The following is a 19,453-nucleotide window of genomic DNA, read 5'->3' as shown; positions in this document are numbered from 1 at the left end:
TATACCATTCTTTTATTGGCACTAACTCAAAATGCTCCAATTCGCCACTTAACACATTTTGGGAGCAATTTCACAACAAGGACTGTTAGAATTTGAGTAGGCAGCCCACCTATCACCTACTGAAGGGATAGTGAGGATGGGAAATAAATTCTAGTTTTGCCAAACAAAGCTCCTATCCCAATACGGAGTGAAATGTATAACAGGGGCAGATAGGCTTTGTATTTTAGGCCTGAATGTATACATTTAGAGGTCTAACATAAACACAAAGGACTGATATTTACAGTACTTCCAATGAAATTTTATTACAAAACTCCATAAAAACATAAATATTTTTCTCACAGCTGGGTGAAAAACTTTTACAGTATTACTGCACAGAATTGAATAAAGTTTAAAGTAACCATGATACTTCAACAATTCTGATTATTTTAAACTGCGCATTTTTTTTGCAAAAGGCAAACATTTCAACAAATTTGCAAGATAATTGTAAATAAATTAGAACGTTTTCCTTAAAAAAATTTCGACTAAGGCTGTACTTGAAAGCACCATTGTTAATTTTGTGGTACCATGAAGCTCAACAATAATAAAGTGAAAGTATTACTTGAATGATATTTTAAAAATGTCATTTGGATAATGTTTGTTTCTGTATCTCTGATATGGTACACAATAAGCTGTAGTGCACAGAGTGGAACTTCATTTTCAGTAAAGATGGCCGCCAGTTCTAAGAAGACCCATCAGTTTGACAAATAAATAAAGCACCTTCAAATTTTTGTCACGTACTGACGTAATTATTATCTCCGCTCTCAAAATAGTCCATTTGTATCTGCTTCTGCAATCTTGAGTATGTGTTTTGAGAGCATCATTTAATAATTGACAGTTACATGTTCTTACTGTCTTAAAAAAAAAGCACCATTGAATCATTTAAAGACTAAATGTTTCTTGAAACCAGTGGGTCAAGGGGTTCACTACAATGGCTTAATAGCTACAGTAGTTTTAATATAGAACAGTGTGTTTTACTTACTGGTCATCACTTTATTCAAACAAGGTAAAATAAATAGTTGGGAAAATTCACTTCAGCTTCCATTGACCCCCCACCCCCGCTCATTGTTTACACAGTATTTTAAATGCCTTCTGGTTTTCTAGATCTTTGCTTAGTTTATTTCATATAGCCCGATTTGTGAGTCAATAACATGACTTTTCCTTTGAATAGATGGTGATATTTTTTCAATCTTGCACATAAATACATGGCCTTGTTCAGACATTGTTCTTTGTCGCTGGTGAATCTCAGAACTCCAATATGGGCAGTGCTGCAAAGATTTTATTGATCTCGTGGTTGTAATGTATAAGAAAAGCTGTCGTATAACTTTTATTGATTGACAGGTGGAATGCTGCCAGGTTCCATGTACAAGTGATAACCTGGATCGTCTTTACCTCTTCAATCGTCAGATGCAACCGAAATTACAATGTGCAGCTTCCTTATAGCAAAATTAATGTTGCTTGTTCATTCATAGGTTCTTCTATATATTTGACTTGGAGCATGATTTGCAACACTGCTGGCCGTAGAATTTGTGACTGCAAACACCATGCTGGGGTACCAGGTAGCACCAGTTGAAATAATCCTTGCAAAATAAATCTTCGGTGTGCGTACATAGGAGGGAAGAGATAGGAGAGGGGGAAGAATGAATTGCATTATTTATGCACAGTTACAATTTTGAATGCTACACCTTCAATTAAAATTTACTATTAAATTGTTCCATTTCCCCTCACGGTGGGTAAATATTTGTCGGGAAAATAAAATGCGTTAAAGGTAACTTCTGACAGGTATAAAGCTGGTATTTCAGTAAGCATCTGCCTTCCAACCGCACACCATTATATACCCACTGATCCTTCTCCCCAAACAAAGTCACAGTATTCTGATCAATACACATCTCTTTCTCAATTTCTCTCCATTCAATAGATGGCTCAGCAGGGAGGAAGGCAGTCATCAAGAAGAGGGAGGGATGAAGTGGCCGAGAAAGAGATGTAAGAAAGTGGAGTGGGAGGGCAGAAGTGACTGGGAAGAGAGCGAATAGTGGTGACCCCCCCCCTCCCCCCCCCCACCAATTGTAACGTGGAGCCAGGAGAAATCGGAGCCAACACTCAAGTATGTTTATAAATGTTCAGATTTTAAATATTCACACTTTTAGCTGTGTACTCTAGCGGTGTCTTTAAGTGCACCAGCTAGGCTAGATAGAGACCACGGTTTCCTGAATGCAGCTGGTCTCCCGCTCACTGCATTTAAGGCAACTCAGTTTTCCAAAGGAGGCCTCAAATGAAAATTATGTGCTAAATCTCCCACAAGTCTCGAAAGACATGCTATTAGGTAATTTGAACATTCTGAATTCTCCCTCTGTGTACCCGAACAGGTGCCGGAACGTGGCAACGAGGGGCTTTTCACTGTAACTTCATTGCAGTGTTAACGTAAGCCTCCATGTAACAATAAAAGGTTATTATTATTTGCACATCCAAAGTACCGAATTTCCTTCTCAGCGCCTTGGAAACGTCTTCTGATGACGATACCAATGTGGCTGGCAGTGCATTGCTGACTCAAAGTGTTGTACATGCAGCCCACAATGTTGGAGAACAGATTGGGAACAGCACAGCAAAATTTTAGGCTAGGGCTAGTATTACAAACTGAGTTCCCTTCCTCCAGGACTTTCCACTCTGTCAACATAGCTATTGGTGTTCTGAGACCTCATATTGTCTATACAGCAGGCATCAGTAAGACAGGAGTGTCAGTTTTAATTGAAGTTGTCATACTTCAGGAATTAATACTGGTTGGAGTAGCCTGAGGATTCAATACCTAATTTCCATGTAAGATATCTTTCACATAGTTGACAGCCAGATCCAGATGGGCAAATAACACCTGATGCAACAGGGGAGATTGAGGGAACACTGATGGCCCCATGGTAACCTAATGGTCAATTGGCCATTAATAAGCTGGAGGCAGGATTTCTGCACCTCAGGAACAGCAAGTCCCACCTCAGAGGGCTGCCAGCCGGCCAGCAGCTCTTCAGCACTTTTGGGACAGAGGTATGCAGTGTTGGATCAGGATTAGGCAAAGAGGGGCCTTGTCTAGTGCCCAGCTAGCAAACCCAAGTGAAGAGGGCGGAGATGAGGCTAAAAGTGGGGGAGGGCCACGAGGGGGAGCAAAACATTTGTGGTGGAGAGAGGGGGTACTTCCAATTGGCCAGGGGAAAAGTAAATAAGGGATCCCACCTTACTCACCACCAGCCTGTGCAGGGATGCCCGTAGTACTGCCTTGCCCACCAACAGCCTGTGCAGGAATAACTGTGGCCCCACCTTTCCCACCAACAGCCTGTGCAGGGATAACTGTGGGTTCGTCGCTTAGCTTGGGCCATCCAGCTGCCTGTTGCGGGACAAGGCTTTTAAGTTGGAAATAATTCTCTACTTTGGGCTAAGGACCCACTGGTGGGCCACCTGATGCCACTCCAACCGTAACAGTAGGCTGGCCCCCACTGGATTTATCCAGTTCACCAGTCTTCAAACTCATCGGTGGAACTGGGTGGGGGCTACATAAAACCCAGCCCATAATCTCACGTAGACAATTGTTATGTCCTAGAAAACGGAGGGGCAGATCTAGTAAGTTACTTGGAATTATGTGTTTTTTAAAAAAAAAACTATATTTTAAAATGTAATTGAAATTCTACCATAATTTCCAAAAGGAACACAGCTTATAATAAAAGTATTCATGCAAAACATGACTTTGGCTTTTACCTTTCTTTTCAGGTAGAGGACAGAAATTGGTGTTGCAGGCTTCTGTGGTGACAGGTTTTTGATGCAGAAGGCACCCTGAGGTAGGCCTGCCGTATGCAAGACACTGCACTGCACGGGCACGCACACCTCCGCCACAGCTAACAGAACACTAGGAGGTAACATGTTAAAAATGCAAATCAATCACGGAGCTACAATCTGCTGGTAGCCTGAAAAACAACAGTTATTCAAGAAGACAAGAGATAGGGAGCAGGAGTAGACACGATGGCCCATTGAGCCTGCTTCACCATTCCATTCAATGATGGAAGATTTTGGACCGGATTCTCCCAAAATGGGACCATGTCCCCACGCCAGCGTAAAAACGCTGGTGTTTCACTCCGGAGTTTCCCATGAAAAAGATCAGTTGATTCACTCACCTTCAGGGGGCAAGCAGGGACCCGGAGTGATTGACGCAGCTTTAACTGCGGATAAGGCCCCCCACACTTCCAGTTTTGAGTCTGCGCATGTGACCAACTGACCTGATCTGTCCCCCGGCCGCCCATAAGGCCCCCAACCCCCGGTGTCCAATCTCCCTACCCCTCACCAGGGTGGCCGCGGACGCCACGCGGGCTTCCTGAAAGGTGGTAGGTGGTTAAAACCACGCTGTTGGGAACTTGGCCGGTTGGGGGATGGAGGAGCGCTGGGCGGGCCTCTGGCAATGGCCCCCCAGCTGCGCGGCGTACTCTGCGAACACACCGATTCTCGGGTCCCGGAGAATCGCCAGACCGGCGCCAGGCCCGATTTCGGTGCAAAATTGGATTCTCCGCCCAACCCCACTCCGTGCCAAACACAAATTTGGTGCGGGGCTGCGGATAATTCAGCCCTTTTGCTTTCGACTCAATTTTCCTACCGCTACCCAAATCCTTCCATTCCCTGAGACACCAAAAATCTGTCTATCCCAGCCTTAAATGGGTAGCACGGTAGTACAGTGGTTAGCACCGTTGCTTCGCAGCGTCATGGTCCCAGGTTCGAATCACGACTTGAGTCGTTGTCTGTGTGGAATCTGCACGTTCTCCCATGTCTGCGTGGGTTTCCTCCGGGTGCTCCGGTTTCCTCCCACAAGTCCCGAAAGATGTGCTGTTAGGCAATTTGGACATTCTGAATTCTCCCTCTGTGTACCCGAACAGGCGCCGGAATGTGACGACTAGGAACTTTTCACAGTAACGTAATTACAGTTTTAATGTGAGCCTACTTGTGACAATAAAGATTATTCTTATTATCAAATGTATTTGACGATGGAGCTTCCACATCCCTCTGGGATAGAGAATTTCAAAGATTCACAACCCCGTAAAGTAATTTCTCCTCATCTCAGTCCTAAATAGTCGGCCTCTTATCCTGAGACCGTGCCTGCTGTGTTTCAGTTTCCACCGCCAGCGGAAACAATCTCCTCAAATCTATCAAATCTCTTCAGAATACTATATTTCAACAAGATCGCCTCTCATTCTCATGAAGCATACATAAGATCTAGGCGACTTAAAACTGATGAAGCTTTGGAGGAATATCGGGAAAGTAGGACAAATCTCAAACGCACAATAAAGAGGGCTAAAAGGGGTCATGAAATATCTTTGGCTAACAGGGTTAAGGAAAATCCCAAAGCCTTTTATTCATATACAAGGAGCAAGAGGGTAACTAGAGAAAGGATTGGCCCACTCAAAGACAAAAGAGGGAATTTATGCGTGGATTCAGAGGAAATGGGTGAGATTCTTAATGAGTACTTTGCATCGGTATTCACCAAGGAGAGGGACATGGCGGATGTTGAGGCTGGGGATGGATGTTTAAATACTGTAGGTCAAGTCAGCATAAGGAAGGAAGAAGTTTTGGGTATGCTAAAAGGCATTGAGGTGGACAAGTCCCCAGGTCCAGATGGGATCTATCCCAGGTTCTGAGGGAAGCGAGGGACGAAATAGCTGGGGCTTTAACAGATGTCTTTGCAGCATCCTTGAACATGAGTGAGGTCGCGGAGGACTGGTGAGTTGCTAATGTCCCTTTGTTTAAGAAGGGTAGCAGGGATAATCCAGGGAATTCTAGACCTGTGAGCTTGACATCAGTGGTAGGCAAACTGTTGGAGAAGATACTGAGGGATAGGATCTATTCACAACTGGAAGAAAATAGACTTATCAGTGCTAGGCAGCATGGTTTTGTGCAGGGAAGGTCATGTCTTACAAACCTAATAGAATTCTTAGAGGAAGTGACAAAGTTAATTGATGAGGGAAGGGCTGTAGATGTCATATACATGGACTTCAGCAAGGTGTTTGATAAAGTTTCCCATGGCAGGTTGATGGCAAAAGTGAAGTCGTATGGGGTTCAGGGTGTACTAGCTAGATGGATAAAGAACTGGCTGGGCAGCAGGAGACAGAGAGTAGTGGTGGAAGGGAGTGTCTCAAAATGGAGAAGGGTGACTAGTGGTGTTCCACAGGGATCCGTGCCCGGATCACTGTTGTTTGTGATATACATAAATGATCTGGAGATGATAAAAAGATTTGTGGAGTTGCAGATAGCAAGGGGGACTATCAGAGAATACAGCAAAATATAGATAGATTGGAGAGTTGGGCAGATAAATGGTAGATGGAGTTCAATCGAGGCAAATGCGAGGTGATACATTTTGGAAGATCTAACTCAAGAGCAGACTGGTCAATGGAAGAGTCCTGGGGAAAATTGATGTACAGAGAGATCTGGGAGTTCAGGTCCATTGTACCCTGAAGGTGGCAACGCGGGTCGATAGAGTGGTCAAGAAGGCATACAGCATGCTTGCCTTTATTGGATGGGGTATCGAGTACAAGAGTCGGCAGATCATGTTACAGTTGTATATGACTTTGGTTCGGCCACATTTGGAATAGTGCGTGCAGTTCTGGTTGCCACATTACCAGAAGGATGTGGATGCTTTAGAGAGGGTGCAGAGGAGGTTCACCAGGATGTTGCCTGGTATGGAGGGTGCTAGCAATGAAGAAAGGTTGAGTAGATTAGGATTGTTTTCGTTGAAAAGACCGAAGTTGAGGGGGGACTTGATTGAGATCTACAAAATTATGAGAGGTATGGACAGGGTGGACAGCAACAAGCTTTTTCCAAGAGTGGGGATGTCAATTACAAGGGGTCACGATTTCAAGGTGAGGGGGGGAAAGTTTAAGGGAGATGTGCGTGGGGTTGTTTTTTACGCAGAGGGTGGTGGGTGCCTGGAACGCTTTGCCAGCGGAGGTGGTAGAGGTGGGCACGATAGCATCATTTAAGATGCATCTAGACAGATATATGAACGGGCAGGGAACAGAGGGAAGTAGATCCTTGGAAAATAGGCTACAGGTTTAAGAACAAAGAAGAACAAAGAAAATTACAGCACAGGAACAGGCCCTTCGGCCCTCCCAGCCTGCGCTGATCCAGATCCTTTATCAAAACCGGTCTCCTATAAAGAGCAAAGAAAATTACATTTTCCTTTAGATAAAGGATCTGGATCGGTGCAGGCTGGGAGGGCCGAAGGGCCTGTTCTTGTGTTGTAATTTTCTTTGTTCTTTGTTGTTCATTCTTCTAAACGCCAGAGAATATAGTCCCAATTTACTCGGTCTTTCATTTTAGGACAATCCTCTCAGCCCATCAACCAGTTTAGTGATTGAGGGGGGACCTGATTGAGGTCTACAAAATTATGAGAGGTATGGACAGGGTGGATACCAACAAGCTTTTTCCAAGAGTGGGGGTGCCAATTACAAGGGGTCACGATTTCAAGGTGAGAGGGGGAAAGTTGAAGGGAGATGTGCGTGGGAAGGTTTTTACGCAGAAGGTGGTGGGTGCCTGGAACATTTGCTAGATTCAGATTGGTGTTCCCAAAAACCCATGCCACAGGTAATCTGCCCCTCGGAGAAAGCAGTTTAACCTTCGGGGAAAACATGTAATTGAAAAAAAGAATTCACCTTTAATCAACTAGTCCTAATCACTGTCACCATTTATTCATAAAAGAAGTCACAAAATATTTATCCAATGTCATACACTTTTTTAAAATGAAAGGAATGGATGTTAACAAGTCTCTAAACAAATGCGTTTGGGGATGTAAATGGTTCCCACGTTGACCAACAAGGGTTTAAAATGAGCAAATCATGAGGTTAGAGAGAATTACTTTTTGCCATATATAACACACAATCCAATAAATTAACAGTTGAGGTTGTGTCAGATAATTTCTTTAAAAATACTTTTGATGTATATCTAGTTATGAATAGGATTACAGGTTATAAGGATAAATGTGATTGTTATTCTCAAATATCTCATGGAACACAATGGGACAGAATCTTAGTGATTTTGCTTTTGAACACTGACCAAAAAGATTTCTGGACCAGATGGTATAAGAGGTCCACCCACCTGCCTGATCTTACTGGAGATAGCCAATTAACGGGCTGTCTCCAAGAACCCTGTTCAATTAAGGACAGCCAGTGAGTTGCACAGGCAGAAGGGCCAATTGCAACAATCAAGGCTGTGGGTTGTCAGCAGACCCTTCAAGGCTGTGGGTTGTCAGCAGACCGTTCAGGATTGGTGGAGGCTGCTGCCATGTGAAGGTCCACAAGGGCATCTGCTGGGTTTCAGCTCCAGCGGGGGCCCATCTGCTGTCGGCAATCTGTCCCAAAGTGGCCATTTAATTACCACTAATTGCCTAACCACCAGTGCCAGGTGGTTAGCCAGTGCAGCATGACCCGCTCCCACAACACTGCTCAGAGTTGGAAGTGCTTCAGGTAGATGACCCAATGTACAACCTTTCTAAAATTCCAATTCCCAACTCCTCCATAGCTGCCTGTGTGTGTCTGGTAGGATTCTGAATAATGACTCCTGTCCTCTTGGAATTAAGGCAAATCAAGACTGAATAACAAAGTTACAGAAATGGATGAATAATTAGGACGTTTTGGTTAGCGGCCTATCCACGGGATAGGATCCACAGCAGGATGAACTGAAGAAGGTTGAAATTCTAAATCCACTATCAGGTCAAGCAATTCTGCTGTTGGGAAATTTCAGCTGTGCTCCCTATAATTTGCTCCGATGGTTGAAAAATCATGGGATTCCCAAAATTTACCTTCATGATTTAAGTCCCTGAAGTAATATAATAATCCACAAATACCATGGAAAGAATGTCCTTGGGCTGGATTTTAATCTGCAAATGGAGGCTGGAATTGGGATGCAAAACGGTGGAGCTACTGCTTTTTCGGGGGAAAACTCCACCCCATTTTCATATGGCCCTTGCACAGGTCAGGAAGATCTGGTGTGCAAAACTCACTCACACCTCTTCCAAGGTTGGGTCCCCATTTTGTGGACTACCATTTTGTTCTGGTGGTGCGGAATTTGCAAATGCTAAATTTCTCAACATAAGTTGATCGAAGGGAGAGGAAAAGGAGGTGACTCTCAATTTATGGAATCGTGTCTGAACAAGAGTCGGAAAAGGAGAAACCAAAAGATGAGTGAAAGCAAGAATCAGAGGTCATCGAGCTCAATGGTAACGAGATGAGGTGTGTCCACGCCAGCTCACTGGTCGATGGAGCAATGGGTCGAGTACCTGGATGAGAAGTTCGCCCGGCATCGCAAGGAGTGTACAGATGTAACCCAGATGATAGCCTCGATTAAGGAGGTGGTTGAACGGGTGGAGGAGTCAATGATGAGCCAGGGACAGGAGATTCTAAAGCTGCAGGAGCTGGCGACTGAACGAGAGGAGGAGTCCACTGCAATGGCTTTGGAGGACAGATCAGATGCGGAGCGTATGTGGGGAAGAGCTGGCAGGAGATGGTTGGGGCCGATGTGTTTGACAAGCCGCTGTAGGTGGACTGGGCGCATAGGGTGCTCGTACGTAAACCCCAGGGCTGTGAGCCCCCAAGGGCCATGGTGGTGAGGCTACATCGATTCCTCGACAAGGAATGTATCATGAAGTGGGCCAGGCAGACAAAACGGTACATCAGAGATCCGGGTGGACCAAGACTGGGGACCAGAACTCGCAAAGAGGAGAGCAAGTTTCAACAAAGTTAAGGCGACCCTGTTTGAGAAAGACATTAAATTCGGACTGTTATACCCGGCGCATCTTTGGGTGACCTACAAGAACCTGGAGCTGTACTTCAATTCTCCGGAAGAGGTGGTTACTTTCATGAAAGACAATAATCTGGTTTAAGGTCTCTTGAATTAAGGACTCTTAAATTCTAACTGTGGTGGGCTGAGTTTGACGGACGGGATGGAGTGGCAGGGAGGAGAGAAATATGGTTCTGCTTTGTCTTATTTAAAATTTCAGTCTTTTAATTCTGTGACTTAAGTTGCGATGTTCGGGAAGAAAAGGATTTGGTTGTTTTATTTTTTTAAAATGTTTTTCTCTCTTTTCTTTCCTTTCGTCTTGTGTAATTCAATTTTGATTTAGATGGTTGATTCTTGCATGCATAATTTTGATGAAGCTGCTTGGAGCTTCTTCTATTGTGTTTGATTCTCTTTCAAAGTGATGGGACTGATAAGAATCAGTCAAAGGGGGAGGGGTAGCTCCTGGCAATCTGTTGTAACGACTTTTAAACTCAAACTGTGGGGGTCTGAGTTTGGGAGACAGGATGGCGGGGAGGTGAGAAAAATGGTTCTATATTTTGCTCTATCTTGTTTAAAATTTTGGTCTTTTAATTCTGAGTTAAGTTGCGATGTTCGGGGAAAAAAAGGGTTTAGGTGTTTTAATATATTTTTTCTCTTTCCTCTCGTGTAATTTGATTTTTATTTACTGCTTTATGTATGATATCACAGAGGGAAGAACTTTTAAGATGCAATGGGCTGTTTTAGTTTCCAAAGAATGATGGTTGATTCTTGCATGCATAATTTCTCTTAAGCTGCTTGAAGCTTCTTCCTTCATGTTGGATTCTGTTTGAAGGTGATAGGATTGATAAGAATTGGTTAAAGGGGAAGGATCTGCCTCTTTGCCTGCGCGTTGCGGGAGGGTATGTTTGCTTTTTCGAATTGTTGTTACTGTGTTGAGTGCTTGTTCTATTGCTAAGTATGATAGAATCTGGCAGTCGGCAGGCGTTTTGACGCCAGAGAGTGGGAGATGCTGAGCTAGCTGGATAGCTGGTTCAAGGGAGCAAAGTGGGGGGAGAGCTGAGGAAAGACGAAGACCGGCTGATCATGGATGGTGACTTTAATACGGTTCTGGACCCGAGGCTGGACCGGTCGAGTGCTAGGTCGGAGATGCTATCAGCAATGGCAAAGAAACTGCTGGGGTTCATGGAACGCATGGGAGGGGTGGATCCGTGGTGATTTGAGAGGCCAAGGAGGAGGGAATATTCATTCTACTCCCATGTACATAAGATAGATTTCTTTGTGCCAGGCAAAACACTGCCAGCAGGGGTTGAGGACACCGAGTACTCAGCAATTGTGGTCTCAGATCATGCACCACACTGGACAGACCTACGGGCAGACACGGGAATGTCCCAGCGCCCACAGTGGAGACTAGATACAGGGCTATTAGCGGATGAGGAGATTTGTGAGCGAGTGAGAGAGGCCAATCGGAGGTACATAAAGATCAATTACACGGGAGAGGCTGCAGCTGGGGTGGTCTGGGAGGCACTGAAAGCGGTCATTAGAGGGGGATGTATTTTGATTCGAGCTCACAGGGATAAAACTAAATGGTCAGAGCTGGACAGGTTGGTAGAAGAAATCTTACAGGTGGACAGGAGATATCTGGAGTCTCCAAATGAGGAGCTCCTGAAGGAGCGTCAGAGACTTCAAATGGAGTTTGGGCTCCTTTCCACAGATAAGGCGGAGGGTCAGCTGAGGAGCTAAAAAGGGCAATATATGAACATGGGGAGAAAGCTTGCAGGGTGCTGGCATAGGGTGCTCATACGTCTCGCTGGCGGCGAGAGAAATAGGAAAAAATAAAGGATTTGAGGGGGAAGACGGTGACGGACCCGGGGGTGGTGAATGAAGTGTTCCGGGAAGAGTGGAAGTATCTATGGGATATTTTAGGCAGGTTTGGGCAGGGATTTGTAGAGTGGGCTGCCAACATATCGATGGTCAGGAAATGGGTAGTGGGGGAGGGGTCGGTCTGGGAGCGGATGGAGGCAGCATCCTGTACACACCCCTGTCAGCATCAACGGAGCCGAGGTAGAGATGGTGAGCAGTTTCAAATTCCTAGGGGTACACATCAGCAAATATCTATCCTGGTCCACTCACGTCGACGCTATCACCAAGAAAGCACAACAGCGCCTATACTTCCTCAGGAAACTAAGGAAATTCGGCATGTCCACATTAACCCTTACCAACTTTTACAGATGCACTATAGAGAGCATCCTATCGGGCTGCATCACAGCCTGGTATGGCAACTGCTCGGCCCAGGACCGCAAGGAACTTCAGAGAGTCGTGAATACCGCCCAGTCCATCACACGAACCTGCCTCCCATCCATTGATTCCATCTACACCTCCCGCTGCCTGGGGAAAGCAGGCAGCATAATCAAGGATCCCTCCCACCCGGCTTACTCACTTTTCCAACTTCTTCCATCGGGCAGGAGATTCAGAAGTCTGAGAACACGCACGAACAGACTCAAAAACAGCTTCTTCCCCACTGTCACCAGACTCCTAAATTACCCTCTTATGGACTGACCTCATTAACACTACACCCATGTCTGCTTCATCCGATGCCAATGCTTATGTAGTACATTGTATATATTGTGTTGCCCTATTATGTATTCTCATGTATTTTCTTGAATTCTGTTTAATTCCCTTTTCTTCCCATGTACTGAATGATCTGTTGAGCTGCTTGCAGAAAAATACTTTTCACTGTACCTCGGTACACGTGACAATAAACAAATCCAATCCAATCCAATCCTGCAAAGGTACGAGTCTGGAGGCTTTACTGACGGCGCCCCTGCCGTTCTCGCCGGCTCGGTACTCCACAAGTCCTATAGTGGTGGCAGCCCGGAGGGTGTGGGAGCAATGGAGGCAACATATGAGACTGGAGGGGGCGTCAGTGTGGTCACCGATCTGTGACGATCACCGGTTTGTCCTTGGGGGCTGGATGGAGGCTTTAAGGTATGGCACCGGGAAGGGATTGACAGGTTTGGGGATCTATTCATCTAGGAGGGCTTCCCGACTTTGGAAACATGAGAGGAGGAGTTTGACTTGCCGGGAGGGAATGGGTTTCGATATCTTCAAGTGCAGGACTTTGTACGGAGACAGGTTCCGAGCTTTCCTCGCCTCCCCCTGAGGGGACTGTCGTGTTAGGTACACTGGTCTAACACTGGCTGCAACTGGATGCAGCTTAGATCAGAAAGATACTCCAGACCTTGAAGTTAGTTCAATCAGGTTTATTGAACTAATAGCACAGTTAGCACAGTTCTCTGTGAGTTCGACTCTCTGCTAACTTAAGTGTGTTTACTCTGTCTGACTAAACCAGACTAGCTCTTAGCCACGTGGTGGGGGTGTGAGATTGTAACAACACCCTTGACTGACTCTCTAGATGTTCATCAGTGCAAAGAGGCGGAGTGTGAGTGCCTCGTGTCTTTTATAGTCAGATCCAAACCCTGAGTGTCCTACCTGCTTATTGGTCATGTCCTGTTCTCTGTGTCCATTAGCTGCTTGTCTGTAGATCATTATGTGTGTGTCTGCATATCATGACAGGGATTACAGGATAAAGTGCTGTCAAAAACAGGGGTTGGAGGTGGGACGGATTTGGACATATACAGGGAGTGGGAAGGGGCCCCTATTAGAGAGGTGAAGAGGAAGTGGGAAGACGAGTTGAGTGGGGAGATGGAAACTGAACAGTGGGAAAAAGCCTTGAAAAGGGTAAATGCATCCTCGTCCTGTGCTAGACTTAGCTTGATTCAGTTCAAGGTAGTCCACAGGGCCCACATAACGGTAGCCCGGATGAGTAGGTTCTTCGAGGAGGTGGAGGACAGATGTGGGTGGTGTGGGGTAGCCCAGCCAACCATGTTCATATGTTTTGGGCATGTCCGAAACGGAGGGAATTCTGGCAGGGATCTGCAGATGTTATGTCAGAAGTCCTGGAAGGTAGGGTAACTCAGAGTCCAGAATTGGCAATACTTGGGGTGTCGGAGAATCCGGGGGTAAGGGGGGGGGGGAGGGGAGGGAGGCCGATATCCTGGCCTTCTCCTCCCTGGTGGCCCGGAGACAGATCTTGCTGAGATGGAGGGACTCGGAACCGCCAAAATCAGGAGTGTGGGTCAGCAATATGGTAGAGTTTCTCAGTCTGGAGAAAATCAAGTTTTCTTTAAGAGAATCAATACAGGGATTTGCCCTGAGTTGGCAGCCGTTCATCGATTTCTTTAACAAAAACTGAACGTCAGCAGTAATGGGGGAAAGGGGAAAAGTGGGGTGGGGGGGGGGGGGGTGAAGGAAAATGGGAGGCATGGTAATGTTAAATAAGGACAGAGAATTTAGTATATGGGTAATTGGGGATAGGGTGCGAGAAGTGGGGTACGTGGTTTATTGTGTATTGTTATTTTAGGGGGCATTTTGTGCATCGACCCGTGCGGTTGTTTTAGAAATGTCAATATGTTAAATTGTGAAAATTACAAATGCTTCAATAAAATATTTTTTAAAAAGGTCTTGCTTTTGAAAATTTGAAAACTAAATCTCTGCATCTGCCTTCCTCCATTGATCAAGAAGCATCCTGCTTTGAAATGGAAATGGGACACCATTCTGTTCTGTCAGTTTCAGGCAATATAACTAGAAACTATTTTATAACAGCTGTAGCCATTAGGAATGCTTTTCTTGCTTTCAGAAGTTGGAACGAACTTCAGCTCAGCAGGTTGTCCATTGATGCAAGAAGGCTGAAATAACAGGATATGCCTTTGGTGTGGTTTCCTATTTGCTTGCAAACATAACAAACACTTAAAGGTTTACATTTTTGCATTGGGGTAGGTGTGCTTCTTTCATTGCATTGCATTGGTTTGCTTCTTTCTTTCCACAATTAATGGTGGTGTATTTGAATTCACAGGCCTTCGAGCCCAGCTTCTCCAGGAATGCACAACATCCATCACTCTAGTGTGAGCGTGGCAGGATCGGGAGGGAGAGGGTGTAGAACAGGGAGGCGGACATACACACCCTCGTTATGGCACTGGCTTCCATATAAGCTTAAAGTTCAAATTTGAGTATGAGTGATTGGATGAATGCCAATGAATGGATGAGTACATGAATTAGTGAATGGGTAGCATGGTAGGGTAGGTAGGTACAAAGAACAAAGAAAATTACAGCACAGGAACAGGCCCTTCGGCCTTCCCAGCCTGTGCCGATTCAGATCCTTTATCTAAACCTGTCTCCTATTTTCCAAGGTCTACTTCCCTCTGTTGCCGCCCGTTCATATACCTGTCTAGATGCCTCTTAAATTATGCTATCGTGCCCGCCTCTACCACCTCCGCTGGTAAAGCGTTCCAGGCACCCACCACCCTCTGCGTAAAAAACTTTCCACGCACATCTCCCTTAAACTTTCCCCCTCTCACCTTGAAATCGTGACCCCTTGTAACTGACACCCCCACTCTTGGAAAAAGCTTGTTGCTATCCACCCTGTCCATACATAGAACATAGAACGATACAGCGCAGTACAGGCCCTTCGGCACTCGATGTTGCACCGACATGGAAAAAATCTAAAGGCCATCTAACCTACACTATGCCCTTATCATCCATATGCTTATCCAATAAACTTTTAAATGCCCCCAATGTTGGCGAGTTCACTACTGTTGCAGGTAGGGCATTCCACGGCCTCACCACTCTTTGCGTAAAAAACCCACCTCTGACCTCTGTCCTATATCTATTACCCCTCAATTTAAGGCTATGTCTCCTCGTGCTAGCCACCGCCATCCGTGGGAGAAGTCTCTCGCTGTCCACCCTATCTAACCCTCTGATCATTTTGTATGCCTCTATTAAGTCACCTCTTAACCTTCTTCTCTCTAACGAAAACAACCTCAAGTCCATCAGCCTTTCCTCATAAGATTTTCCCTCCATACCAGGCAACATCCTGGTAAATCTCCTCTGCACCCGTTCCAAAGCTTCCACGTCCTTCCTATAATGAGGCGACCAGAACTGTACGCAATACTCCAAATGCGGCCGTACTAGAGTTTTGTACAACTGCAACATGACCTCATGGCTCCGGAACTCAATCCCTCTACCAATAAAGGCCAACACACCATAGGCCTTCTTCACAACCCTATCAACCTGGGTGGCAACTTTCAGGGATCTATGTACATGGACACCGAGATCCCTCTGCTCATCCACACTACCAAGAATTTTACCATTAGCCAAATATTCCGCATTTCTGTTATTCTTTCCAAAGTGAATCACCTCACACTTCTCCACATTAAACTCCATTTGCCACCTCTCAGCCCAGCTCTGCAGCTTATCTATGTCCCTCTGTAACCTGCAACATCCTTCCGCACTGTCTACAACTCCACCGACTTTAGTGTCATCAGCAAATTTACTCACCCATCCTTCCGCGCCCTCCTCTAGGTCATTTATAAAAATGACAAACAGCAACGGCCCCAGAACAGATCCTTGTGGTACGCCACTCGTAACTGAACTCCATTCTGAACATTTCCCATCAACTACCACTCTCTGTCTTCTTTCAACTAGCCAATTTCTGATCCACATCTCTAAATCACCCTCAATCCCTAGCCTCCGTATTTTCTGCAATAGCCGACCGTGGGGAACCTTATCAAACGCTTTACTGAAATCCATATACACCACATCAACTGCTCTACCCTCGTCAACCTGTTCAGTCACCTTCTCAAAGAACTCGATAAGGTTTGTGAGGCATGACCTACCCTTCACAAAACCATGCTGACTGTCCCTAATCATATTATTCTTATCTAGATGATTATAAATCGTATCTTTTATAATCCTCTCCAAGACTTTACCCACCACAGACGTTAGGCTCACCGGCCTATAGTTACCGGGGTTATCTCTACTCCCCTTCTTGAACAAAGGGACCACATTTGCTATCCTCCAGTCCTCTGGCACTATTCCTGTAGCCAACGATGACCTAAAAATCAAAGCCAAAGGCTCAGCAATCTCTTCCCTGGCTTCCCAGAGAATCCTAGGATAAATCCCATCCGGCCCCGGGGACTTATCTATTTTCACCTTGTCCAGAATTGCCAACACTTCTTCCCTACGCACCTCAATGCCATCTATTCTAATAGCCTGGGTCTCAGCATTCTCCTCCACAATATTATCTTTTTCCTGAGTGAATACTGACGAAAAGTATTCATTTAGTATCTCGCTTATCTCCTCAGCCTCCACACACAACTTCCCACCACTGTCCTTGACTGGCCCTACTCTTACCCTAGTCATTCTTTTATTCCTGACATACCTATAGAAAGCTTTTGGGTTTTCCTTGATCCTACCTGCCAAAGACTTCTCATGTCCCCTCCTTGCTCGTCTCAGCTCTCTCTTTAGATCCTTCCTCGCTTCCTTGTAACTATCAAGCGCCCCAACTGAAACTTCACGCCTCATCTTCACATAGGCCTCCTTCTTCCTCTTAACAAGAGATTCCGCTTCTTTGGTAAACCACGGTTCCCTCGCTCGACCCCTTCCTCCCTGCCTGACTGGTACGTACTTATCAAGAACATGCAATAGCTGTTCCTTGAACAAGCTCCACATATCCAGTGTGCCCAACCCTTGCAGCCTACTTCTCCAACCAACACATCCTAAGTCATGTCTAATGGCATCATAATTGCCCTTCCCCCAGCTATAACTCTTGCCCTGCGGGGTATACTTATCCCTTTCCATCACTAACGTAAAGGTCACCGAATTGTGGTCACTGTTTCCAAAGTGCTCACCTACCTCCAGATCTAACACCTGGCCTGGTTCATTACCCAAAACCAAATCCAATGTGGCCTCGCCTCTTGTTGGCCTGTCAACATATTGTGTCAGAAAACCCTCCTGCACACATTGTACAAAGAATGACCCATCTAATGTACTCGAACTATATCTTTTCCAGTCAATATTTGGAAAGTTAAAGTCTCCCATAACAACTACCCTGTTACTTTCGCTCTTTTCCAGAATCATCTTCGCCATCCTTTCCTCTACATCCCTAGAACTATTAGGTGGCCTATAGAAAACTCCCAACAGGGTGACCTCTCCTTTCCTATTTCTAACCTCAGCCCATACTACCTCGGAAGAAGAGTCCCCATCTAGCATCCTTTCCGCCACCGTAATACTGTCCTTGACTAGCAGCGCCACACCTCCCCCTCTTTTGCCCCCTTCTCTGAGCTTACTAAAACACCTAAACCCCGGAACCTGCAACAACCATTCCTGTCCCTGCTCTATCCATGTCTCTGAAATGGCCACAACATCGAAGTCCCAGGTACCAACCCATGCTGCCAGTTCCCCTACCTTATTTCGTATACTCCTGGCATTGAAGTAGACACACTTCAAACCACCTACCTGAACACTGGCATCCTCCTGCAAAGTCAAATCTGTGCTCCTGACCTCTATACTCTCAATCTCCCGTACCCCAAAACTACAATCCAGGTTCCCATGCCCCTGCTGAATTAGTTTAAACCCCCCCAAAGAGCACTAACAAATCTCCCCCCCAGGATATTGGTGCCCCTCAGGTTCAGATGTAGACCATCCTGTCTATAGAGGTCCCACCTTCCCCAGAAAGAGCCCCAGTTATCCAGAAATCTGAATCCCTCCCGCCTGCACCATCCCTGTAGCCACGTGTTTAATTGCTCTCTCTCCCTATTCCTCATCTCACTATCACGTGGCACGGGCAACAACCCAGAGATAACAACTCTGTTTGTTCTCGCTCTGAGCTTCCATCCTAGCTCCCTAAAGGCCTGCCTGACATCCTTGTCCCCTTTCCTACCTATGTCGTTAGTGCCAACGTGGACTACGACTTGGGGCTGCTCCCCCTCCCCCTTAAGGACCCGGAAAACACGATCCGAGACATCACGTACCCTTGCACCTGGGAGGCAACATACCAAACGTGAGTCTCTCTCGCTCCCACAAAATCTCCTATCTGTGCCCCTGACTATTGAGTCCCCAATTACTAATGTTCTACTCCTTTCCCCCCTTCCCTTCTGAGCAACAGGGACAGACTCCGTGCCAGAGGCCCGTACCCCATGGCTTACCTCTCATAATTTTGTATACCTCAATCAGGTCCCCCCTCAACCTCCGTCTTTCCAACGAAAACAATCCAAATCTACTCAATCTTTCTTCATACCTAGCACCCTCCATACCAGGCAACATCCTGGTGAACCTCCTCTGCACCCTCTCCAAAGCATCCACATCCTTCTGGTAATGTGGCGACCAGAACTGCATGCAGTATTCCAAATCTGGCCTAACCAAAGTCCTATACAACTGTAACATGACCTGCCGACTCTTGTACTCAATACCCCGTCCGATGAAGGCAAGCATGCTGTATGCCTTCTTGACCACTCTATCAACCTGCGTTGCCACCTTCAGGGTACAATGGACCTGAACTCCAAGATCTCTCTGTACATCAATTTTCCTCAGGATCCTTCCATTGACCATACAGTCCGCTCTTGAATTTGATCTTCCAAAATGCATCACCTCGCATTTGCCTGGATTGAACTCCATCTGCCATTTTGCTGCCCAACTCTCCAATCTATCTATATTTTGTTGTATTCTCTGACAGTCCTCCTCGCCATCTGCAACTCCACCAATCTTAGTATCATCTGCAAACTTGCTAATC

The 19,453-nt window shown here is 45.8% G+C and overlaps 1 protein-coding gene across 1 annotated transcript in view; it reads right to left on the bottom strand.

Annotated features, from left to right (window-relative positions):
* Positions 1 to 348: 348 nt before the first annotated feature.
* LOC119966035 (A disintegrin and metalloproteinase with thrombospondin motifs 16) overlaps positions 349 to 19,453 on the bottom strand; it is a 320,047-nt gene continuing 300,942 nt past the window's right edge. The window contains exons 22-23 of the mRNA XM_038797188.1: positions 3,775 to 3,922; positions 349 to 1,630 (exon numbers count right to left, since the gene is read on the bottom strand). Coding sequence (XP_038653116.1) covers positions 1,515 to 1,630; positions 3,775 to 3,922 — 264 coding nt within the window. The 3' untranslated portion in view covers positions 349 to 1,514. The remainder of the gene's footprint in view (positions 1,631 to 3,774; positions 3,923 to 19,453) is intronic.

Source organism: Scyliorhinus canicula, chromosome 5, assembly GCF_902713615.1.
Source record: "Scyliorhinus canicula chromosome 5, sScyCan1.1, whole genome shotgun sequence".
NCBI lineage: Eukaryota > Metazoa > Chordata > Chondrichthyes > Carcharhiniformes > Scyliorhinidae > Scyliorhinus > Scyliorhinus canicula.
This window is presented reverse-complemented; position numbering and strand designations above follow the sequence as displayed.